Source organism: Zonotrichia leucophrys, chromosome 5 (genome assembly GCF_028769735.1).
Source record: "Zonotrichia leucophrys gambelii isolate GWCS_2022_RI chromosome 5, RI_Zleu_2.0, whole genome shotgun sequence".
NCBI lineage: Eukaryota > Metazoa > Chordata > Aves > Passeriformes > Passerellidae > Zonotrichia > Zonotrichia leucophrys.
In genome coordinates, this window is record NC_088175.1 from 41,910,889 (window position 1) to 41,936,408 (window position 25,520).

The 25,520-nt window shown below is 45.8% G+C and overlaps 1 protein-coding gene across 1 annotated transcript; it reads right to left on the reverse strand.

The window, feature by feature from the left end:
- Positions 1-607: 607 nt before the first annotated feature.
- TH (tyrosine hydroxylase) lies at positions 608-23,775 on the reverse strand. The gene is made up of 13 exons (XM_064714787.1): positions 23,680-23,775; positions 19,124-19,327; positions 15,994-16,168; positions 15,127-15,215; positions 14,846-14,913; positions 13,073-13,123; positions 12,115-12,260; positions 11,140-11,275; positions 10,946-11,015; positions 10,615-10,671; positions 9,941-10,036; positions 9,644-9,777; positions 608-7,379 (listed from the first exon to the last, which is right to left on the reverse strand). The coding sequence occupies exons 1-13, from the start codon at positions 23,767-23,769 to the stop codon at positions 7,220-7,222; spliced, it is 1,476 nt and encodes a 491-aa protein (XP_064570857.1). The 5' UTR covers positions 23,770-23,775; the 3' UTR covers positions 608-7,219.
- Positions 23,776-25,520: the final 1,745 nt, after the last annotated feature.

The following is a 25,520-nucleotide window of genomic DNA, read 5'->3' on the forward strand; positions in this document are numbered from 1 at the left end:
AGTCCTAAATTAGGAAACTCCCTCTCAGAGTGCACTGGGGTGCCTGGATGCATGGCCCAGATCTGCACTGGCAATATATTAATCCACCTCTGTGCATGATTCTGGAAGGCATTTTAACAACAGAAAGGGTCTGGCTTTCATGTAGAAGCCAAGCTTGCAGTGGTGACTGGAATTAGTTTCCTCTAACATGAGGATAACTCCAGAGTAGGAAACACTTATGTGATTGGGCATACCTTCTGGTCTCTGGACTTGCATCCCGATCCTGGGCATCCTGTACCCCATCCACTTGGATGCAGCAGACACAGAAACAGTGAGAAATGCTGGGACAAAATGTATTTGGTGAAGGCAAGTCCCCTGGTGTTTCACTGTTTAAAAGAGACCTCCCAACTACTGTTTCATGCATAATTGTGCAATTGGTAATATCCTGCCAAAGAAACGCTTAGATCATCTCGTCTGCAAAGCATTTTCCACCTCCAAATAAACATTTTGCACGAGTGCAAGTCACAGGTCTTCCACCATAACGTGCCCCAGGCTGGATTTTGGATACTGCCTGCAGGCAAGGCAGCCAACCTGAATCTGGACAGCAGAAGATTCAGAAGAGTCAAACTCAGGATGCTAGACCAGAAATATATTTTTTTATTCTTAATATCATGTGAGCAGCAGCACAATTCCAAAATGAAAAATAATTCTGTTTCATATTTCTTTACACAGAGAGACAGACAGACAGATCCACCCACAGCAGCAGCAGCAGCAACAACAGTGAGACCTCTCAGCGAGGCACTGAGACAGGCACACACCACAGGGGTGCTGGGGCCTGGCTCTGAGGAAGGCTTTTCCCCCTTCTTCCTCCCTTGCCAGCCCATGCTCCTTCTAGAGGAGAGTTTAACCTGGGCTGACCCATCACTTTGGTTTTCCCCAGTCACTTTCTATAGAGCTTGCAGTCACGTTTGGTGAGGTCTGGGGGAATGGTGTGAAGGATCCCATGACCCACCCAAAGGACATGAGCTCGCACTTAGCTCTAAGCAGCCACACAACCCTACAAATCTGCTCCACGATCAGGAAAAGGGAATTCATAACATCTTTTGGTGAAGGGTTTGACTGGGTAGATCCTCAGAGTCTTTTTCTCTGAGTGATCTCAAGGCCAAGCTGTATGGAGCTCTGAGTAACCTGGTCCAGTGGAAGGCTCCCTGCCATGGCAGGGGGCTGGAACCCAAACCATTCTGTGATTCTGTGACCTCATTCAAGGCAACTCTACAAACCTAACCAGCCTTGTGCACAATACTTGAGGGATACCTTAAGACAAAAGTGAAAGCATGGGAAAAATCCAAGACAACTCAGGAAAAAGCCTAAAACCAGGAATACTGAAGGGCTGCAGGAAATCCCAACAATATCAGAGATTACAGCAGGGGCTGTGGGTGCCTCTCTAGCCCACAGGAAGCCGATGGGTGATAGAGACCAAATGTTTCCTGATATGAGAGAGTGGCTGAAAAGAGACTCAAGGATTCACTGCTTCTATTAATGGGACTGTTATGGGAAACAGCAATAATCTATACCAAGGCAACACCACAACATCAGCTGCTTCAATGGGAAAATTGTGGTTTGAAAGGGTCTATCCAGTGACTTGAAATAAGCTTGTCTTTAGAAAAGGAATACCATCTAGTGGCCCAAAAAGGCAATAAGGATGTGCAATGGCAATTAGAGAATAAAATGAATTTAGAAAAAGAGAAGGAAAAACTACAGAATTAAGGAGGGTGATTAACATATATAGTGCAGTGGTTCGCCCTGGAGCAAGGGAGAGCTCAAAAGGGACCTGATCATAGTAAATGCAAAGCTAAAATTAGACACTTGCAAAAGCAGATTGGGATGCAAAAATTAAAAATAACTGCTGGAGTTCCAGAAAGCAGTGTAGAGAACTGAATCGGGAGCCATCACAGGAAGATGATTTCAAGGATGATATGGGCAAATGGGAAAAGAAAGAGAAGTTGAGAATAGCAGCCTATCCCCCCAAGACTCCAAATGCTGTCCCAGGGTAGATGGCTATGGCAGATCAAACTGTTGTAGCTGTTAAAATTAAAAAAAAAAAAATTACCCCAAGGCAGGTAGCTGCAGATCTGAAGGCACTGAAAGGAAGCACAACAGTAGAGAAACTGCTTATATTTAGAATTAAATGGGGCTTAGGTGGTAAATTGATTAGAGTGTGTGCTCCACCAGCTTTTATCCATTGTACATCAGACACCTCCTTGATAAACTTTTAATCTTGCCACCATGGGCATTTAATCAAGTTGCCCAGCAGGATGGTAAGCCAAGGATCCAATTGGCACAATCACTACCAGTCCATAAGCTCAAGGAAGACAGATAGTCTTCAGTAAACTGATAGGGGCCTGCTTGAATGTCCTGGACTTGAGCAGCAGGACGTGATACCGTGTACCAACCAACCCCTCCCAGCAGAGCACAGGTAGCTCCAGGGTCCCTGACTGAGTCAGGTTCCTTGGACAGCAAATGAATTAGGAGAGGTAGTGGCACAAATGCACCCCCACGATTCACACTAAGCTTCCATATGGCAAAATGCAGGGGAAGAAGCAATTAACAGAGTTGCTTTCACATTAAGAGACAAACAAGATACCTTTACTTGCATCCCACAGGGCCGAGCACCTGCCCTGCTGCACATGCTCGTGTGAGCAGAGGGTTTGAATGATGTTTGTGGGGGACAAAGAAAAGAGATTGCCTTATGTGATGATATTTGGGGAACTGCAGCTACAGAAGAACAGGTACAAGAGAGATGCAGCTGAGTTTTAAAATTAATAGACCAGTGTTTAATGTCAACTTGAATATGGCACAATTAAAACAACCTCAAGTTAAATGCCCGGACTCTGAAACTGGTGAAACAAGAAGATGGATAAATGATAGAAAGGTTAAGCTTTCTGTGAAATAAATACTCCCACTAATCAATCCCAACTGTGAAGAGTGCTGGGAGAATTTAATTTCTTATGGCAGCATATCTTAGCTGTGCTAGTATCTTATGACAGTGTATCCATCTTTGCTAATAGCAGCAGAGCATTGTGGAAATGACAGGAAAGGAGTCAGGGAGGGAACTGGAGCAAAGACCAAGACAGTGCTTTATCTGGCATGAAAGAAGCTGCTTGAAAAGCTTCTGCACTGAAATTCTCAGTTAAGGGAAAGTTATTCATAACAAGAATTTCAACACGAGCTGATACTGTGGGAGCCGTGCTGTTACAGAGAAATAGAGGAGGAAAATGGATACCAGTAGCATATGAGTCCTCTCCGGTGGCTGGACCAAAATTTCCTTGGCCATGAGAAATCCTGGTTAGAGGCAGTCTGGGCTGTGATGGAGTTTGAGGCTTTCCCCTTGATAATGCAGTTGTATCCCATCTGCTCTTACTCTGCTCTTACACACAAAGGGAAGAAATGGATATTAATGTGGATATCCTTTCAATGGAAACCAGGAATGAACCAAAGGTATTGCACACTCATGAGAGTGCTACATTTGATCAAAGAGGAAAAATAACCCAAGACACTCCTATCAGTGGAATGAGGGAACAAACAGTGGGCAAACTAGAGAAAGGATCATGCCAAGGAACTTACAGGCTGTGAGTAGACAAAAAACCCTTCTACCAACACCTCTCTACAGACAGCTACTCTCTGGCAGTAGAACAAAATACTGGTTGCATAATGGGGAGATGAGCAATGGCAAGCACATGGTGGGACACCTATGAAGAAAACAGGAGTTCTACTTTACAAGCTTAGAGGAAGAGTGGGAATAAAATATATTTAAAGGATGTTGAAGTAATGTGAAGACTACAAGCAATACTGAGAAGTGAGCAAGCGAGTAATTTAGTAAGCAACTAGATAAATTAACTCAGACTTTATTTACTGCAGTCCCAATCAGGTGACAGCTAAAAAAAGATGGGATGCAGTTGAATAAGAGCATCCTACACTTCTTTATGTAGCTCATTATGAGCTAATTGTCTAAAGTAATTGTCATAATGAGCTACATAAAAAAGTGTAGGGTACTCTGAAAAGAGTATAAAGAGTTTAGATTTGGCCTCAAATGAAGTAAGAAACATAGGAAAAAATAAAAACTGCATAACGTGTGCAAAAGTGGGTTAGTAAAAGAAAGCTGCCAACTCTGCTGCATTGGCTAAACTAAAGACTGTGACAAGTACTGTCAAGGCATCACCCCAATAAACTGACACAAATCAGTACCTGTTTGCCACAATAAATACCTTTCCTGGGCAGGCTGAGGTTCTTCTTCCTAAAACGAATACAACTACTGGAACTGCAACAATGCTGTTACAGCAAATTGTTCATATGTGTGGACAGCACCTGAGACAGGATAAAGTGGACAGAGGGAAGGGTTGGGAAGGGCGAGGTTTTAAGTGAAGAATTCAAAACTAAATAAATAGCCTGGGGATTAAGCAAAAATCCTACCACCTGTAATCACCCAGAATGGCAGAAAGAAATTAGTCAGACTATTAAAAATAATCTAAAGACAATCGTAGAACAATATCCAAAATTATGGGTTAAAAAGTTAACTTTGCTATCAGTAGCTTTAAAAGCAGTGATAGTTTAGGGATTGGTTTACAATTCTACCATATTTTGTTTGAATAGCCCGTCTCTTAGTGGCCCTGTGTCCAAGAGCCTAAAATATTTGGCAAGACAAAGAAGAAAGCAATGCCCTGGTAGAAGAAGCAACATGAGAAAAATGTGTAAAATGAGAAAGGAAGGATCCAATTCCTATATGTCTTATGAAATAAGGAGCCAAGTAATGTATTTGAAAATAGATAAAAAGCAACAAGGCTTAGAGACAAAGTGAAAGGGGACCTATTAAGTTACTAATAAGATAAATCCTCTAAGATATTAAGTAGGTGAGGGCAATAGTAAATACAAACAGGTTCATATTTTTAGATGTCTCCATAAGGGGCCAAAAAATTCTGGAATTTGTCATGGATTTGTGAAGAACAGAGACACTGAAAATGGCCCAAAGAGGCACCTCTGGCACCTGTGTAGCCCTGGCCCCTACACTCAGAGCCTGCTCCAGCTCAGCCTCGTGTCCCAAAAGCAAGGGAGTGCAACCCTCCTGGTGCTCACCTTCCCCCAGCTGCAGCACATCTGTTTGTGTGCTTGCATACTCATGGGGCTGGAGCACGCTGCAAGTCTTGCTTATTTGCTATTTTTGCAGGACAGCAGATTTTACTACAGCTCCTCAAAAAAGCAGCAGCTGACAGAGTCAAGGAGCAGCAATGCAAACTCCAAGGCAAGGCAGAGGAGTTGAGGTCTCCTGCAGTTGCAAGGATTTCTAAATTGGCTTATCACTCCATATTAATGAGTTTAGTCTTTTTACAAATTGCATTAATTTTAGATATTTAAGACTGTGAAGTGCTCTGGAGACCTAGAGATGATCACCTTCAGACCTTTATGGTTCTGGAGAGCAAATGCCTCCACAGAGAGATTCCCTGCCCAGTCCTGATCAGGAGCCTGGCATTGCTGCACGGTTTGGAGCATCCTTGCTGCTTTCATGGGCAGCAAGCCAGGAGCTGGACACTACCAAAGGAGAGGAGAAACAGCAACCTGAACACCAGCAAAGTGGCACTTCTCTTGTTAAAAAGATCATAACCCATGCATTAACTACACAGACAAAATTATAATAGCTTGCCTGATTGTTTTCTCACCTTTTTTCTTGGGTTTTTTTTTTTGTTTGTTTCTTTTTAGTCAGTTTTACTCAAGTCACCAGTAAGATTTTCATGGCTAAACTATGCCTAGCCTGCCTTAGTCTTGCATAGCCTGCTCCAGCTACTTAATCTAATAGTAATATCTGAAGAACCCAAATGAAAAATTGTTACAGCTCTTAAGGGAGCCTTGAGAGTTACAGCTCATGATCTGGATCCACCCAGATTGGGAAATCATAGCTGCAGCTTTGGAAAAAGGGCTCTGAAATGACAATAACTGAATTAACTCAGTAGTTTTATCGGTTTACAGAAAAATCCAAAGAGGACAAACAGCTTGAGGAAAAGCAGCTAGCCCTGGTGTCAAACTGCTGATTTCAGTAATGGCCTTTTAAGCAATTTAGGAGGAATTTAGGAGGAAGGGTCAAATAAGAAAAGAAACAGAAAGGAGAGATTGAAGTGGGCAGGAGTCTAAGTGCCATCAGTAGCTAAGGAGTTAAAATTTGAGAGAACTGGGGTTAAAGCACATATATGTGGAGGTCTGAAATGGGATAAAGAGTAATGGATTGTAAACTATTATGACTGAGCCACAGTAGAAGTAACACTGGAGAACAATGTTAGCCGTTTTAATAGCCAAAACTTCACTGCCAAGTCCTGCAGTTCTTTAAAGAGGAAATTATAAAAATCATATATCGTGGATAAGGACAGCAAAAGTCGACACAGAAACGTTATTAATGATCATGCAAACAACTCTGTGTAATTCTCCCCTTCACTGTCCCCCACAGCTGTTTAGCAGCCTCCACACATCCCAAGCCCAGCTCTGATACTGCACAGCTGCATAACCTTGGGCCAAACTTCTGAGCAAACCGCTAAGTTATGAGACAGCCTGCAAGAAGATAAGAAGGGCAAAAGCAGGGGGAGGAAAACCAAGAGCTTTGGGTCAGATCAAACCATTAATATCTACACTGAAAACTGCATGAAACTGGGTTTGAGCATCCAAACCAGATGTTTACCTTCCTTGGAAATGGCCAGCAATAGCATTAGTCACACACCTGAGCTACATCAGGTGATAGTAATATTAGAATAACTAAGAACAGGACTCATAGAGTTGCTTTGGGGATAAAAAAAAAAGGCAGATTAAATTTTTCTCTCAAATTGCAATTAAAAAAAATTATTGCTTCTCTTTTTTATCTTTTTGAATACAGTAGATTTTCTCCTCTTCCTTGCACCCAGGAGCCTAGCACACAGCTCTTGACTCCCAATTTTTTAGCCTGGCCATGCTTTTTGTATCTGCTAAGCCTCTTCCAGCAGTCAATAGAAAAGCTACCCAAAAAGCCAGCAGGCCTGGGGTGTGTCCTGCTGCCCTCCTCCGAGCTGGCCCTACATACAAACGTGGGAAGCTGTTGGGGTCGCGTGGTGACAGGCAGCAGTGCCAATGTTTGGGGCAGACAGGTAGGAATGATCAGCTGGGAATGAGGAGAGGGCAGGGCAGGACTCTGGGGCTGGGAGGGGACGGAAAGGGCTCAGTTCTTGTATTAACTGATAACATTGAGCGCGTTAATCAGTGAGTGGAGCTCATCCCTCACGCTCTCCAGGGAGTGGCAGATCATCTGGGGGCTGTCCAGGAGCTCGATGCTGTGGGTGTAGGGCTCGTACTTCACCGAGAAGGGCCGCTTGATGTGCGCCGCGTAGCTCCTGCAAGGGAAGGGGCACAAGGATAGGTACAGGGCAGGGGTCCTCAGTCTCCCTCCTACTCATCACCATTTTCCCAGGAAGATCAGCACAGGTTAATGACTCCTTTACGCAGAGTTTCCCCCTTTCCAGCTCCACTGCAGCAGTAGTTGAGATCCCTTCTCTTTGTCAAGGAACACCATGAGTTTGACTGTGGCTCTCTGTGGGCTGCACCAAACAGGAGGGAACATCAAAGTGGTCACCTCCATGGCGACTGCCAGGCATTCTCTGCTGCAATTCCCTTTTCAAAAAAGGCCAAGGAGATTTAGAAGTTAATTGCAGGGAAAGCCTGTGGTATTATCGCAGTATATTACTAAATCCTTCCTGATATGCATTTATTGACTAATCTCTGTTTGGGGAGGGGGAAAATAGCTGTGTGCTTATTACGGATAGACTTGACAGGCAGTGGCTCAGACCTGGAGGTTGAGAATAGTGTCACCAGAGCCTTGTGTTCTCAACAAAGCTGCACTGCTGTACCCAAAGCCAAATGCAGTCTGAATCCCAGCGATGAGCTTGACTCTACCTGATATCTCTCAAGAGCAAGCCCTTGTTGCTGTTTTTCTAATGGAGAAGCATGTGGCCAAGTGAAAGCAAATCAAGGGTAGCAGTTCCCTAAAGTTGCCTACATTCACTTCCAGCACTGAGATTTGTCGACTTGACAAGGCAGGGTTTTCTCATTTGAGGGTTATGTGACTATGGAGCTGAAAATCTGTAGTTAGGTGCTTGTGGCTGCAGTCTCACGGTGAAAGAACATGAGGGGACAAACAGCGCTAACAGGCGTGCTCCTGTCCTCTGCCGAGGCTTCACCCTTTCGCTCCTGGATTGCTTAGCTTAGGCTACCCTCTTGTGGCTGCTCCGGCACAGCTCGGGCAAGCGCAGCCCTTCCCCAGATGGAGACAGATGTTCCTCCAGCTGGGACTTCATGGCTAGCCCGGAACGGGAGGGATCTGGAGGAAAACACAGCACAGAGGGCCAAGGGGAAACGGGGAAACGCGGTGCAAGGCTCAGGCTGGCGCTGGCAGTGAGCTGCCACTCCATGGCAGGAAAACAACGAGAAAAAGCATTAACAAGGGAGGTTCCTGCATACTCATGGTGTCCTCCTCCTAAAAGATGTGGTTCCTCTCAGTTCTGCCAGGCAAAGTCCTGCTCACTCTCTTGTTAATGTCAGCAACCACAGTGACAGCTCGTAGCACAGCAGCTAATAGCTAGAAACCTGCCCTCCAAAATGGGTGCGCTCACTTGACACCTTTTGAAGCAACTAGATACAGCATGGCTGCTTGGAAGGGCACTGGGGGAGCGTGTCCTTCCTGAGAAAAGAGGCTTTTCCCCAGGAGTAACACTGATAGTCAGGCCCATGGTGGCAGCTGCCACTAATGCAAAAGGGATGATGCTTTAATGTTTTCACCTCACAGAGCAGCATCTGTGTGGTCTCTGAGCTCCTTAAAGAGGATAATTTACAGTGCTTGTCACAGTCAAGACCCTCTAGCCTAATCTTGGCTGTGTATGTGGTGTATTTTCCCTTTTAAATGCAAGGAAATGACTCATTAGGCAGCAGTTGGGGTTTTTTTAAAGCAGTCTAGTGTGTATGTGTGTGTGACTATGGACTCCCCTGTGCTTGCTTTTGAGCAGCTGGACTCCAGGTTGTATGAACAGTGCAAGTGAGGGTAATAAAAGCAGAAGTTGAAATATAGCAGTCCTCACCACGTTATTTATATTAAATACCCCTCTTGCAGGAACTGTAAAGTCTTGTACGTCATGTTTGCCTCATCCTGTCTCTTTCCTAAGTGAGGATAAAAGTGGTATAGGCTAAGTTTTCCTCTGTCAATCAAAGCAGTCCAAGCACTGAGCTTTCCTCCTGTGGGCAATTCTGGGTATGACCACGAAAATGCTCTTCTGAACAGATGTCTGTGGGTAGAGCTGACCCTTACCATTCTGTTTGCAGTCCCATGGGATTGGGAAACCCAATTACCATGGTGGGATGGTATCTGGGGCCCAGGAATACATATTAACAAGCCTAGGTGGCAGAAGCCATTTTTTTTCCCCTAGATAGATCTATTCATGTCAAGCATGTTGCTTGTAGGATCTGGAGAACTGCTTTACTTTGGAAGACCCGATCAAAGTTTTCAGAGCACTTCTGAGACTGAAAGCAGCCAAACTGTCAAACCCTATTTCAATAGATAGCATCTTAATCTCCTATTGTTTGGGTCTCTCTCATTGCCCAGTCCTACCTCAACTTATTTTTGGCATCACTGAAGCTCTCAGACACAAAATAAACAGGCTGGTAGTTCTGGTCCTGGTAGGGCTGAACAGCTGCAGCATCAGGGTCGAAGTCCCTCACCTCTGGTTCATCCGACAAGGAGTGCTGTGAACACAGCAGAAAGAATCCAGCATGAGACTAAGGGGAGTGGAGGGCACATATGGGGTAGGCAAAGGTGGAGAACAGACTGAGGGAAGTCATTGTGCAGAAGCAGGAGGTGTTTTTCTCTACAGGGTGTAGAGCAGAGGCAGGTTATGGTGGGACTTACTATAAGCTCCCCGTAGGAAGAGAGGAGACCAGCTCCGTAAGCTTTGACTATTCCATTCTGTCTGCAGAGCCCAAACTCCACTGTAAACCAGTAAAGCTGTGAAAAGAAAAAGAAAAATTCCTGAGGGACACAGCTCCTCATCCTCATCTCCCTGTCACTTCTGAGCCCTTACACCATTGGCCAGGGTCTGGGGTTGGTTAAAGGAACAGGCACCTGCTTCTTTGTTCCCTCTCTACACTTTGCTTTCAGAGAAAAGTGCTAAAGTAAGTTGCTGCTACACCAGGACAGAGTCTGTGTCCCTGGGCTTGTTCCATCTGCTATGAGATGCTGCTGTTTGGTGTCCTTGGAGCAGGACAGGTCACCTTGCTGAGGGAGAGCCAAAGGAAGCAGATGTCATTTAATTCCATCCCAAAGAGTCCCAGCAGTGCTGCTGCTGGAAATCCGATGCTTGGTGATACTACTGGTGCCCGAGAAAATTGGGTTAATGTGCAAGTGAGCTCTGCTGTTTAACTGATCTCTGCTCTGCACAGTCATCATGAAAAGAGCATGGGGCAGCTTGGGTGGGAGCTCTGAGCCTGCAAATCTTGGAATACCAGGCTGGACCAGTCCTCTTGATACTACAGAAGTACTGCTGGAGGTGTTGTGCCCCCCATCCAGCAAAGGGGAAAACTTACCGTTGCTAGTTTCTCAATTTCTTCATCAGTTGCTCCCAGAGATGCCAGCCCAATGTCCTAGGAAGAGAAGGGGCAAACATCAGGACTGAGGGCCTAAGACATTGATTACTCTGTTTTATTGGCTCAAGACCATACATATTGCTGCCCTGCAGTGCCAGGCATCTGCTGGGACTTCATCGTGATCAGACTAAAACCACTTTGTTGCAGAGTCAGTATTTAGGGTCTTGGTCCACCATAGAACTCATGGTTAATAAGAACTAGAAAGGTTTAGGTGGCAACATCGGGGTTTGGATTCCCACCTCTCAGGGGGAGAAAGCAGATAGCACCTTACCTGAGAGAACTGGGCAAATGTCTTGTCAGCCAGCATCGGGACGTGCCCCAGCAGCTCGTGACAGCAATCCCTGCCAAGGGGAGCAGGAAAGGAGGCAAACATGGTCAACAGCAGACAGAGAGTGTTTGCTGGGGAAAAGGGTGATGGCTGGGCAGCTGGGGCTCTGCGGCAGGGAGGCCATGGGCGATACTCACGGCTCGGGGGAGTGCATGGGCGAGGAGGCGTGGCGGATGTACTGCGTGCACTGGAAGACGCGGAAGGCCAGGCTGGCCAGGAAGTCCCGTGCTGAGAGCAGGCCAGCCACTGGCCGCAGCTGGAAGCCAGTCCTCTCTGAAACAGCACACACTGACTGAGCGGGGAGCACGGCCCATGGGCTGCACCGCTGCTCCCAGCGCTGTAGCCCCAGCCCAATCCATCTTGTTATAGGTAAAAGTTATGTTAAATTAGGGTATAGTTCAATTATATTGTATTAACTATGTTATATTAATTGTATTACGTTAAGAGTGGAGGGAGGTTATTAGAATGTTCTAGAAGGGTCCAGGATTTGGTGGAAGGGCAGTCTGGCGGGGCAAGGCGAGGTCAAAGAGGGATTGGATGGAAGATCTGACCAATCATTCAAAGCCCTGCAGAAACGATTGGTCCAGAATGAACGGTGTTAAAGACCAATGAGAAGCCTGGAAATGGACCAATCACCATGTGGATCCAAAATGGACCAATCCGGGACTTGAAGGGGGCTATAAATGGGGGGAGTGCCGTTGGGTCAGGGTTCTGCTTTTTGGATCATTGTTTTGTGGGGAGAGCGCAGTGCACTGTTCTGGTTTTGGCTCGCTGTGTGGGTGTCTGGGCTTATCCTGGATACTCCGTTCTCTGCAGTTGTTTTAATAAACAAGAACCTCTTTCTCCAGAGAAAGTTTGGCCTCGTTCATACTCATAACATCCTGCTCCTCCTAGGAACAGCACCTGCTCTTCAGGTGCTCAGTGGGATCATCTGACCACAGGCTTGCCCTTCAGCCACAGCCCTCTGTGTTTAGCTGCAGGCCCCATCACTTGAGCTCTACCTCTGTCCTCTGAGTAATGCCCAAGGCACCAGCTCTCCTCCTAAATCTCAGCTCACTCACTACTCCTTTGGGTTCAGACCCTGAACCTGGGTGCCCCCGGCTCGTACTCACCTTTTAGGAAGCGGGACACCTCCTCCAGCTGAGGGATGTTGTTTTCATTGTATCCACAGAATTTTTCCAGTAGACTGAAAGCCTCAAGGTACTCCTTGCAGGCATGGGTGGGGTACAAGCTCTTCAGGGTGCTGTACACCTCCTTCCTTCAGGAGGAGAGGTGGCAGACATTCAGTGGTTAATGTGTCCAGTCCCCTCCTGCGCTCTGGCTATGCTCTATCAGGGACTCCTGTCTTTAGGCTCCGTGCTCTTTTGCCTTTCTCCACCTAAGTCTATGTCCCTGTACATTGATAGAAGTATGTAAACACACAGACACACATTCAAATGAACCTGCAAAGGCAGCACAGGTCTGTGTCTCCACCTATGTCTCCTCTGTGTCAGACCTATTTCTGACTGGGAGGTCAGAAGACTGTATGAAAGGTATTAGCTGGAATTAAAATATTCCCAGTAGGTTAACTCCTGAAGCTGCACTGTGAAGACAGTCAATAGAACCAGATGACCTTGTTGAGAAGCCTGTGTACTCAGCTCATAGGAGCTGGCCTTCTTTTCAGAAACACTCCTGCACAACACTCTTGGAAAAAATCATGTTCAAAGGGAGTGCTTTCCTAAGTGAGGCCTGTGAGGCACCACACAGACATTCACCATGGGCTTCACACTTCTTCCTGCAGCTGTGACAACTGCTCTTTGTTTGGAGGCTGCTACTGAGTCAGGACCCTTAGAGAAGTGGGGCTCCAAATTATCCACCTTGCTTTGTGGGGTGTGGGGAGGCTCCTTTGGAGGAAACTCCTGGAGTCTGCACCATGGAATTGTTTTTCATAACAAGCCATTAAGTAGGATGTTCGCACTCCTGACACATTTTTCAAGAGGTCATGCCCTGAATGTTTGGGTTGTGATTCCCACCTTCTAGTGGTGAAGCAGTAGTGGTGAAATCAGCCCTAATCATGAAATCAGCACTCACCAGGTAGCTGTCTCCTCCGCCGTGTACTCCACGTGAGGGATGGGGTCCCCGCTGCAAGGCAAAGGCACCATTACTGAGCAGAGCCCCAGCCAGGCCCCTCTTCCCCAGGAGAAGGAAGCACTCTGGAGAAACTCTGCATGATGTTCTTAAATCTTTAAAAACCAAATGAGGGGGTGACAGGAAAAACAAAGCCTTAGTACTGGGTCATTTGTACAGGTGCAACAAATACACAGGTGCAAAGAAAAGCATGATTCTAGTCAGAGATTGTGAAAGAACAAGGGATGAGCAAGAGTTTAGCAGGTGTAATATTTACCAGGGGGAAGAAAATGGATTTCTCTGGAAAAAATTGAAAGACTTCATGTGTGAAAATAAATTCATTCCATATATCTGAACTTCAGGGAGCTGATGGCTCCAAGAATGAACCAGTGGCTGGGAAATAAAAGCAGCTAATAAGGAAAACTAAATGCATTTTGACCTGCAGAAAAATATATTGTCAATAAGATTAAGGATGGCAGGAAAAGAAAATTTCAACATTGATGTAAATGGGCATTGATGAAATGACAATTTGGTTTTTGTCATCATAGTTAACAATTGTATTTCCTAAATCTTTATTTTCTGTGTTTGGACAAATGAGATATTCATACATTGTAAAGCACAGATCCTGAAGGGATGCCTGAAGGGATGTTACACAGTGGCTCATAAATGTTAACCTGTAGATGAGATATTAGAGAAGACCTCTTGAACTGGTGCCTCATCTTAGGACAGTATTTAACCCTGTGTCACTTGGGACTCTTCCTCTGGCACCATGACTTTCTGTGTGTTTAGTATTTGAATAGGATGAAACCATCAGTGTCCATATTCTGGGCTTCAAATTGGCAAAGTACATGAGAACCAGAGCAGAAGCCCTTGCTGGGATCACACCAGTTGCAGGGGTAGCTCAAACAGGTGACCCATATAATTTCTGTAGTCTGCTTTCAGCAGTTAAAGCCCTGCTCAGAGAGAGAATGCTAAGGTGAAAGGCAGCATCACTGAATAGGATCTAGGGAAGGTTTTACAAACCTAACTGAATATCAGACTCTGTCTGATGTTGTAGTGAACACACTGAGTGCTATCACTGCATGTATCACAATCGAAGTATTAAGTAAGAGTACAAGGCACAGTCTTAAATCTATATAAGACAATGATGAGAACATTACTGAAATCTATTTAATTTAGCAGACTTAGGAGGCAAATCATTTAGCCTGTAAATACCCTCATAGCAAAAAAGAAAAAATCTGACAGCAGTATTTTATCTAGTAGATGAAAAGCATGTGTGATCCATTGGGTAAAAGCTAAAGCTATCAAAGTCCAGCTTAGAAGTAAATCCCACATTTTTTCATGACCAGGATAATGAACCTTTGGAACAAATTTTCTGGGCATGGGTATCTTTTTCAGTACTTGAAACACTGAAGAAAAACTAGATGCCATTCTAAAGAGATGCCACATTTCCAAATGAAGTTTGAGGTCTGATGGATATATATCTGGCTTTTGTTATGCAGGTGGTTTGTTCTTACTATACCCTTACCAATGTATGAATTAATGACAACAGATATTTTTAATTAAAGAGAAACTGGAATGGAAAGAGAGAAGAGAGACACAAAAGGTACTGCAAAGGCTGAATGGGGAGACAAAACATAAAGGAAGAGAAGTGTCATACAGGTGACATACAATGGCTTCCCAATAGGTTCACTGATATGTCATTATCCCCACATGAATGTTAGGAAGGAGACTTACTGCTTATATTGAAAAGCAATCTCTGCTATTGATTTCCTTCTCTGCCGATATACTGGGTCAGAGTAGCCCTGTGGTGACAAACAGGAACAGAGACAGGACTTTTAATCAGTTGCTAAAGTTTTTCACCCAGGAAAATTCACCACTGGCTGTTGAGACCTCTCTCAAGATGGCAGTCACACTCCAGTCCCCTGATCAGCGGCACTCATGGGTGTTCTCATCTCCCTGCCTCCTTGGGACAGCTCAGGAGTGCAGTGTGACAGGGTGCACGCAGACACACTCACCGGGTGATCCAGATCCAAGTCAGGGTCAAACTTGGTGACCAAATGGTGGCACTTGTCCAGTTCGCAGATTTTCCTGGGAAACCAGTGAACTATGGGGAGAGAGAAAGTGACAGTCTGTCTGTGGAAGGGAAGATCCCCTAAAGAGAAGGGGCTCTGAGGCTGAATAAGATACACATAATGTGGCATACCAAATGCACACATACAACATGACACAGCTACTTCCAGGCTGTAGTTTCACAACCTCAGTGCTCCTTTCCTAGAGTCACGTCTAATGCCATGATCTACATTTCATTGCTTCCTTGCCCATTTCTCAGCAGAGTATTTTGTGACAAAATTAAAGAAGATGAAAATGAGATTTTACTGAGTGATTCACATTAAAAAACACCCAGAGATCCTGCTGGTCATAGTTCTCTAGGGATGTTCTCCTACAATATTATTCTACAATAATGATCCTATATTCAGATAGGACAAGATGGCACATTAAGTTTCTTGTAGATTAGTGCTGAATCTGTACAGATGTCCTAACACGCAGGTAGGAAACTTCTTTGCATTTATAATATAAAAGGCTGGAATGAGAGCTCTCATGAGAAGGGGTGTGAGCAAAGCATGAAATTCAACCTCCTATTTCTGTTTTTTTCAATCTTTTACCAGAAGAATGGGCTCTGAACAATGGAGTCTGTTGGGAAAAGGACAAGGAGGGAAATTATTTTCAGGATTCAGGTATCCCAGAGGCCCTCCCTTCTGGTTTGCTCAAATTCAGCACACAGCAGCCCTTTCCCTTTACTGGGAATAACAAAGCCTCCACACTGTTTCTACAGGGAGAGAACAGTCTCTCAGCACAAGTGAAAGTGTTTGTAAGTTTCTTACATTTGTCTTCTTTAGTGGTCCTCACATCTTCTGCTACCCTCTTAATGGAGCTGATGAAAGTATTGAGGTCAGAGCTGTGGACTTCACAGCGCACAAAGTATTCCAGCTCAGCGATCCCTTCACGGGCCTTTCGGCTAAGCCTGGTCTCCAGGTGGTGAATTTTAGCTTCAAATGTCTTTTGAGACATGGAAAGGAAGAAAAAACCAAAACATTAAGAAACATTTGAAACACCTTCTTCTACTACCCAAAGATGTCCATATGGACACAGAGTTATAGAATGGTTTGGGTTGGAAGGGACCTTAAACGTCGTCTCATTCTAATCTCCCTGCTGTGGACAGGGACAACTTTCACAGACCAGGTTGCTCAGAGCTCTCTCCAACCAGTCTTTTAACACTCCCAGGCATCCACAATTCTGGGCAACCTGTTTCAGTGCCTCATCACCCTCACAGTAAACAATTTTTTTCTTATTATCTGACCTAAACTTACTCTCTTTCAGTTTGAATCCATCCCCCCTGTCCTGACACTACGTGCTCTTATAAAAAATCCCTCTCCATCTTTCCCCTAGACCCCCTTCAGTTATTAAAAGCCTGCAATTAGGTCATCAAGAAGCCTTCTCTTTTCCAGGATGAACAATCCCAGTCTGGGACAGATTCCTACTTGTTTTCTTCAAGCCTCACCTCCCTCCCATATAAACATCCTTACCCGTTAATTCCACATTTTCTCCTTCTGCACAAACACCGAGGCCGTTCAATAACTACCAACAGAAGACTTCCACATGGCAAAGAAGACCAATTGATGTGGCAGAGCGCCGCGTTACATTTTCCCACCCCAGCCGCTCCCTGGGTGTGTGCTGGTGGGGGCTGTGGTGAGTGGAGTGCTGGCCTGGCGGGGTCCCACAGGTCCGGCAGGGCCCTGCGGGTCCGGCAGGATCCCACAGGTCCCGCAGGGTCCCCACGGCTCCGGCAGGGTCCCGTGGGGTCCCGGGGGCGGGCGCGGTCCGGGCGGGCGGGCGACGCGGCGCTGGCCGTGGTGCTGAACGCCGGGGCTCGCCCGCACCAGCATTGGTCTGGGATCACACCAGCCCTGATGTCATTTGGGCTCGCTGTAGGAACTGGCCTCCCCCATGGAATAAGGAGGCAAAATGATGTGTGCAGTCTCCCAAAGGGCCCTGGTAGATTTGTGGGTATTTTTTTTAGCTCAGTGAAAACTGGCTGTACAAGCCCAAGGCACTAGGCAATGACCCAACCTTCCCAAAGTTCCTGCAGGACCTTTGATAGAGGAAGGGACATGATTTCTTTTGTTAATCAGAGGCAAAAAGATGAGAAGGAACAGATGCGATGCCACAGGTAAATTAAATTTACCTGTGTGTTTTTAATGTACCTACCAACTTCACTATTACATTGTCCCCTGAACAATCGATACCTTTGCACTAATCTGACAGCTGTGATTGCATTACCTATGCTTTAGCTGCATGTAACACATACAGAAGAGTGAAACCAGCTTCCCTGCAGCCTGGTTCATGATGAGGTAAATGTCATTATGCCCGTCTGCTTTCATATCTTGTACCTGCATTGCCAGAGGGATCTGGGAAATGAATCTTCCTCTGCTGAGACTTGACATGCTTGTCTTTTTATTATATTTAAAGCTGTCTCTGTGACAAGCTCAAAGAGCTTTTTTGCTCCAGGAAGAAACAAACAATATTTGAACATAAGCTGCCACAGCTTCTCGCTTGATGTTTTAAAAATTGTTTAAATTACAGAGTTTGAATGCAGTATAACATAAACTCTTCCAAGTACAAGAGCTTACACATCTGTTTCATACCCACTGAGCAGCCTGTTGAATGTTATACTGATGGACTTGTCATGCTTTATCTGGGATCTGTGTGTTCTGAGAAGGAGACCCCAGTCATCTCAACACACGGGTTTTGTCTGAAAATTTGTCATAAAGGTTCTTCCAGTCTGGAGACAAGAACCATACATTGCCCAGAAAACAGCTTCTCTTTCAACAGTCCTCGTAGAGGAATTGTAATTGCTGAAGATCTAAATGTTTTTCATAAGATTATCAGAGGTAATACTAAATGGGTAATGAACAGCTAGAATGCCCTACATTTTCAGGGAAATACTTATCCCCCAAACACACTTTTTGTATGTTTACAGTTTTTAAGTAGCAGGTTTTCTGTATAGTGTACAAAGCCCCAAACAACCTGCTGGGACTGGGCATGCTCTGAGCAGGAGGTTGGATCAGAGACGATCAGAGACCTCCAAAGGCCCCTAACAGCCATGTGACTGATTAATAGGAACAAATTGTCCTCTCCTCTCACTGCTGAAGTCAATGAAATTAAACTACCATAGATAAAACACATCTCAGAACCTCAGTTTGCAAAACACTTTTGAATAATTCTTGATGGAAACACACTACATGAATGCAAGCTGTCATGCTTGGATTACTGTTTAAATAGGCAGCACTTATCTCAGTCTTTCCATTCATGGCAGTGAGATCCTATATAATGCAACATTACATTGCTGGCTAGAGGGAAAAAGCTCAGTTACCAGTTTTTCTTGGTATTAAAGGCATAGACAGGATGCATGTCTTGAGGGGAACCAACAGAACCTTTAACATGTGAATCAGAATAGAAAAGGTAATTTTGAAATCAATATGCCTGTTTTACACCCAGGGCAAAGTTGTTCCTGTAACTATTTGACTGAGGACCAGTATGGTAATGACCCAAAAGTGAGATGGGTTTGGTCTGTGGACAGGCAGGGCACACACCTTGCTTTGAATGTGGGATCAGAGCCCTGTGCCTGAAGCTGAAGTGCTGAGCAGGGAGGGCTGTCAGAGTACACTGCAAACCATGAGGGTGTGGACTTGAGTGTGAAACTGAAAATAATTAAGTGAAATTAAGGCCAGAGCTTAATAGCACTGCATCTCAGAGGTACACCTCCTTCTTATGATGGCAAGTGAGGACACGCTGGGCCATGAACAAAGCATGACTTCAGAGATACCAGACAATTAATGTGATAATTTGAAGTAGGCAGACCTAGTCTGAGGCTTCTTTATTACACTCAAGTGACGCTTCTCACAGCCCAGTCATGAAACCTGGAGTGTGTTCCTTGAGTACCAAGGTACTCACCTCAAATACCTTAAGGACACGGGACAGTGGCGAAGTCTTGGCTCCCTTGAGCATGAAGAAGAGGTTCAGCATGGCTCTCCCATCCTTCTCCTCGAATACAATGGTCTCTGTGGACTCTGCAGCATCAGTGGCTGCAGCCGCGGCCTCTCTCTCCTTCCTGGCATCCTCAATGAGGCTTTGGCGTCTTCCAACGAAACGTGGAGACTGAAGGCAGAACAGAAATCAATGACACTGCTCACAGAGATTGAGGAGATCAGAGGCATTCCCAGTAGCTGGATGAGATGTGACTGGTATGTGTCAGCAGAGGAAGCAGGGAAAGCCTGGACTGACTTGCCTGGCTTTGTAGAGGAAGATCTGCTCATGAGGATTGAGGTTTTAGAACTGAACTTTCAGAAATGTGAATCTTTGGGAAAAATAAAAAACCCTGTGTAAAATATCTTCTTAGCATAGCTGGAGAGTGGGCTTCTCCTCTCACCTCCCCTAGCAACAGTTTTCAATATCTTCTGAAAAAATGAAAACCCAGAAACAACCTTATGTGGTTTACAGGTGAGATGGACTCAAGTGAAGAGACATCAGATAAACCTGAGGTCATCTGAGAAAAGATATTTTGTGAGGGACAGGTGAAGCCCACAGCTGTGGCATGGCCAGGAAACAGGAACTGTTTGCAGGTGTATTAGCAGGGCAGCTTAGCAAAACTGCTCCCAGGATCCAATGTGACATTTACTTTTGACATTAGTTGGATGCTTATCCATTGAAGTGTAATTGAAACCACAACCATATACCCCAGAAAATAAATTCCTCCCACTTATCTGTAGATTTGTTTTGTCTGAACAAACTCCTGCAGATTCCTGTTACTTGGAATTGAATCTAAAATGTAACTCTGTGCCTGAGGTCATGTCAGGACACCTGTTTATACTTATAGTGAACTACGAATTATTTCAATCACTGCTGTTTCTTTTGTTATACAAATAGCTCATATACCAACTTATTTGTTCTTGGTCTTTTTACAACCAGTTTTCTATTCAGAGGCAATGCATCTGGTTCCAGTTTTCTGTGTTCAAGACCCAAACCAGATGACAAACCTCCAGAGCTTGCTAAAAGAAACCTGGCACAGCACTGAAGAAGGACACGGAGTGGGACTGGCTGCAGTTTTCCCTGTGATTACATTGAAAATATTTAGAACATGTTAACTAAGCAGTGCTTTCCCTACCTTGTGAAAATTAAGAGTGTTTTCCTTTTAACAAGACAGCCTGACTGACTACTAAGTTTATTTTCTCTCTGATTTTCAAAGCCCACTATCAGTAACTCATGTTTCCTGTGAGAATCCTCTTGGATGCTTTAGCAGTGTAAAGCTGACACTTTAAATACAGCCTCAAAAACTCAGCAGCACATCGAGGCACCAGCCCACACACACCTCTATCTGCTCCTGTTTCAGTAAAGATAACCCTCCAAAATTATATTTTCTGATCCCCCCTTTATTCCTCAGGGCATAGAAAAACACCTTATAACAAATAAGTGCATGCTGCTGCTTGTGGTATTCATGCCCAAAGAGGGCAGACATCTAACAGGTGATCTCAGTCATAACTTTAAAAGTCTTGTGAGCATGTGCTCAGCTTTAAGTGTGTGTTTTCCATCGGTGCAGCGTTTTAAGCTAAGCTGGTGTTTACTTTAATGTCCTGCAATAAGCAGAGCAAACTGTGCCCTGTGGTAGCCACAGAAATGAGCTCCACAGCCATCCCAAGCCAGGCAGTGCTTTACCCAAGGGTGCTTTGGCACAGCAGGATTTTACTTCTGGGTAGGAGGAGGGTAGAGGAGGGAAATTAGACCCCCATATTGAGGATGTAAACCAGATTAAAATCCAGCTGGTGGGTTTAAAATACCAGAGTTGGGTGACTGGAAAGTTGCACCAGGGGAAGCAGACTCAGCCAGTCCCACACATGTGCTGGGGCTGGGTGGCCCCTGGCAGGCAGGGTGGGGGCTTTGGTTCCTATTCATAGCTGCATGATAGCATAGTTTAAGTGGGTAATTTGGAAAAAAAAATCAAAACAAAACAGAAAAAGGCTGAATTTTGCTTAGAAGAAGAGGACTGGGAAGAGTCTGCCTGCCTGTTGCCTCCTCTGCCAGCTGGAGGCTGCCTGGCTGTGTGTTCCCCACCTCACTGTCCTCAAATCTGCCCCTCACATTTATGCTCATTGGGCTATTTTCTCCTTTTGCTGGAAATTAGGAATGTGGCATATATAATAACCAAACTGATCTCTTGATAAATGCCTTCCTTTCTTCCAAAGTCACCATTATATGATATTTTTGAATTGCCTTGCAGACTCCCTCCCTGAGTGCATATCTGGCTACAGCGAGAACTGTAATTTGATTTTGCCAAGCATTTATTTGCCTAACCAGCGCCTGACTCATTCACCTCTTCTGAAGGTTAGTTTGCACCTCTTATGAAGGGTTTGTTCATTTTTTCTTCCTCGAATTTGCTGCAAGTCAGAATGCCCAGCCTGCATATTGTCATTAAGAATTCTGTGTTCTGAGCGATTTTGTTGCTTTTTTTCCCCCCGGTTCATTATTTGCAGCAGTCAGGAAGGATTGTAAAGGCTGGGGACATTAATGTCACAACCCTGCTTTCCTGGGTGCTTTTTGTAGCTTTTTTGGCTCCACTGGCTGTCTCCTGCCTGGCTCTGTAACCAAACTCTGCCCCAGCTACAGTCCCAGGGTCTCTTGCAAAAACTGTTAGCAGCAGAAAAACTTCACACATAACCAAAGATTTTTCCATGGAGCTTGATGCTTGGCTGCCCCAGCTGACATGTAAAATACCTGCTGGTGTAGGGGAGTTCTGGGGTTGCAAAGGTCTGGATTTCCCCCTCAGCTTGCAGCTCCCCTGGCAAGGCAACACCTGAGAGCTGCTGGAGGTGATGTGATGGTGGGTGATGGCTGTGGGGCAGATCACCCACGGTCACAGTGACAACACAAGGGCCAGGGACATGCCATGTCAGGTACAAATGCAGAGTCATGCCTCTTGCCTGGTAGAGGGCAGGGTTGTGGAGATCTCCTGTGCTAGGTGAGAGCGAAGAGAAAAGCTTTTCATGCAGCCAACTCTCATAGCGATCCTCACAGGGCAAAGTTTTAATTTTATTTGTTTTCCCTTTTCTGAAAATTTTCATTCAAAACCAATCACAGGCTAAGGTTTTATGTACCATCCAGGCTGGAGGAGCCACTCACCCCAAGCAGGTTGCCTCACTCTTGTCAGCCCTCTTGTTGAACATGAACTCCCCTGGCCCCTATGTTCTCTGGTCTGTTTTTTCATAAAACACAGAGCAGCACCTCAGAGGGTGCAATAAGCAAACACTCTTCACTTCTCCAGACACTGAGCATCTCAAATATGGATTTTGCAAGTTGCCTGGAAAATACCAGGTTTTCAAGGGCCACTCGAGTGTTCATTATTTTGCGAAATGGAAAGGAATGCATGAGAGAGAAGCCTTCCCTGATTTCCATTTATTAGAGAAAGCAAGCTTACCTCCTTGTTTCCTAAATGTTTCCCTTTTCCAGCAAACTCCACTCTCCAAAACACCTTTCTCCCAATGTAGTGGTTGATTTTTAGTGAGGAAGAGCATTGCACAGGGCTAAGAGGAGCATGGGTGAAAAAGGCAGCGGGTACAAGGGAGAGAAATGGGGAGCTCTAAGAGTGACCTGCTGGAGTCACACTGCAGACATCTGCCAAACATATCTGCTACCTCACCCATCTCTATTCCTAAGGTCCCCTCCTGGTGCACCCATTGCCACTGGCTGCACTGGCTCCTGCATTGTCACCTGCTGCCTATCCACACCTTTGCCCCACAGGAATGTCCAATATTGGGAGTCTTCAAGCTCATCCTGCATGGCAAGTCCTCGAAGGTAAGAGCTGAAATGTCCCTGTCCCTACAGCAAGTCTGATGGGTTGGCCAGGCTCGGCTTTCTAAAGATACTTGACACTTCTCTCCCTGACACTTTCAGACCTGGTGTGTGCAGGAGCTTTCCCTGGGCTAAACACAGGGCTGAGAACTCATCAAGGAGGACCGGGAACAGAAATGGGAGAAGGATGTTCTGGGAGATAAACTGGATACAGCGGCCATGAACAAACAAGTTAAACTGCCTGTGCCTTGTGTGCTGTCTGAAATAACAGCCCCACTTTATTTATTATGCTAAAACATGTGAAATCTCTGCAGTTTAATGCCTTGAAACTTGGAAATCATTAAGATCTTCAAATTGCCTTTCACATGGGGATTCCTTGCTATTCTTGCCATAGATCTGTGCGTTATTCACCTTACTTTTTGTTGAGGTGGTTTCATTATTTCAAGTTTTCACCCCCTTAAATGTTTTAATTTCACATGTATCAGTATGTAGACAGACCTGTTGGAATAATTTCCCTTTGCCAGCCTGGAGCCCAGACGTGCCTATGTTGGGGAAGTCCCACAAACCAAGTGTTGGTCCATCTATCCTTGCCTGCCTCTGCCTATAGCTATGGAAGAGGCTGTGGATTTTGGAGGGGGAGGGAAAGAAGTGGGGTAGGGTTGTCTTACCATGATGGCCTCGGCTTGCTTGGAGTCCAGCTCCGACACCGCCCTGCGGAAGCCTTTGGCTGCAGAGGTGGAGATGTTCGGGGTTGGCATCTTTGCTCTTCCACGAGCTCTGCTGTCTGCTTCCCAGCTCCTTGCCAGCTTTTTATAGGGCAGGGCTGACGTCAAAGACTCTTTCAAATCTTCTCTTCCCCTGCCACCTCCCCATCACCACCTCCCTCCTTTCTCCCCCTCGGGCTGCGAGGAGGAGGGGATGTGAAGGAGAGAAACGTGTCTGTCCCATTAAATCTAATCGCTACAAAGATTGCAGACACCCTGCCTTCACAGACCAGACAATCCCCCACCTGTTTGCCTGCATCCAAAAGATTTCTTCTCTAATTTACCCCTTCTCTCCTTTCCCCTTCCCCCCCCCCCCACTTCTGGATGGAGCTCATTCTCATTACATGTTTCAGTCCGGCACATTTGCTTCCCCAGCTTGGGAGTTGCATGAAAGGATTTTGATCTGTGAAAGGATGAAATAAAACAAAGGCAGAGATTTAGCCCTCTCCAGCCTTTTTTCCCCCTTGTTTGCCTTGTCATGGAGGCAGTAAAGTAGTAGGAAAATAACACTGATTCCCGCAAGGCTGCTGCGGGACTGGATGCTGTTCTCATGTGAGCACCTCCCGGCACCCGGCTACTGACAACTGTGTGTCAGAACAGAGAACACAGCTGTGCCTTCCAGGGCTCCCCCACCACCTCAGAGCTTCGTTTGGCCGTGTCACTCTGACAGCACGAGGGCAGGATCTGACTCCTCAGAAATGAAAAAGGCTGTAGAGGAAATAACCTGGAAAAACCCTGGCAGCCCTGCCTCCCTAAGTGCTTTGCTCCTATTGCAGTAATTCCTAAGGGACCAAATGCCTGAGTGCAGCTGGGGCTGACAGTGTGACAGGTCAGACCCATGCCAGAGCCTCTGCTTCGTTGTGAGTAAAACTGGCATTTTTCTCTGATTCGATTTGCAGCAGCTGTCCCACCCAAACAAGTGCTGCAGGAACGCATGGCTGTGCTTTGTGTGAGCCACCTCCATCCTGGTGACAGGCCACTGACTGGCACAAATCCCTGTGGCGGGGAAGCTGGTGGCCTTTCACCAGCTGACTGCCCGAGAGCTCACCTGCAGCCTTGCTGACCACAGCACTGACATCTGGCAGGGTTGGTGGCTCATCCTGCACTCAGCAGGACAGCTGAGTTTGTGCCAGCCTGCTGATGACTTCTGCAGTGCCAGAAGCTCTGGAGGAACAACAACCCATTGACATCCTTGAGGATGCAAAGCTGTTGGTGTTTACCAAACACCAGGGAGCAGACAGTGAGACCAACACTGCCTGCCCCACCAAGGCAGATTGGGAAGCTCATTGGTGGGAGTTGAAGCTGGAGTAAGCAGCTGGCAGCAGCTGAAGATTGGTGCAGTAGTGAGACAAAATTGATTTTAAGTCATGTGGAGTATCTTCTCTTACTGCAGGTGCTGAGGGCACTTGGCTGGTCAGTAGAGTGAAAACCAGAGGAAGGAGTTAAGCAGCCATCGTGGCTCATCTATCCCCAGTCTCTGTGTTCTCAGGTGTGGTATCACCTCACACACTGAGAACAGCCTTGCTTTTGCTTTAATTTCATCCCTAATCCCCTCTGAGGCTCCTAAACTGTATATTTGCTCTCTGCTAAACCCTGGATGCTCAAAACACAAGATAAAACCCACCAAACCGGTGGAGGGTAATACTGCCTGGTGTTGCAAGGTTTTCTCAGAAAATATTTTGGGAGCAGGTTCCAAGGCACTCCACTGCCCAGAAGGCAGTCAAGGAGCAGCACTGCAGGCTCAG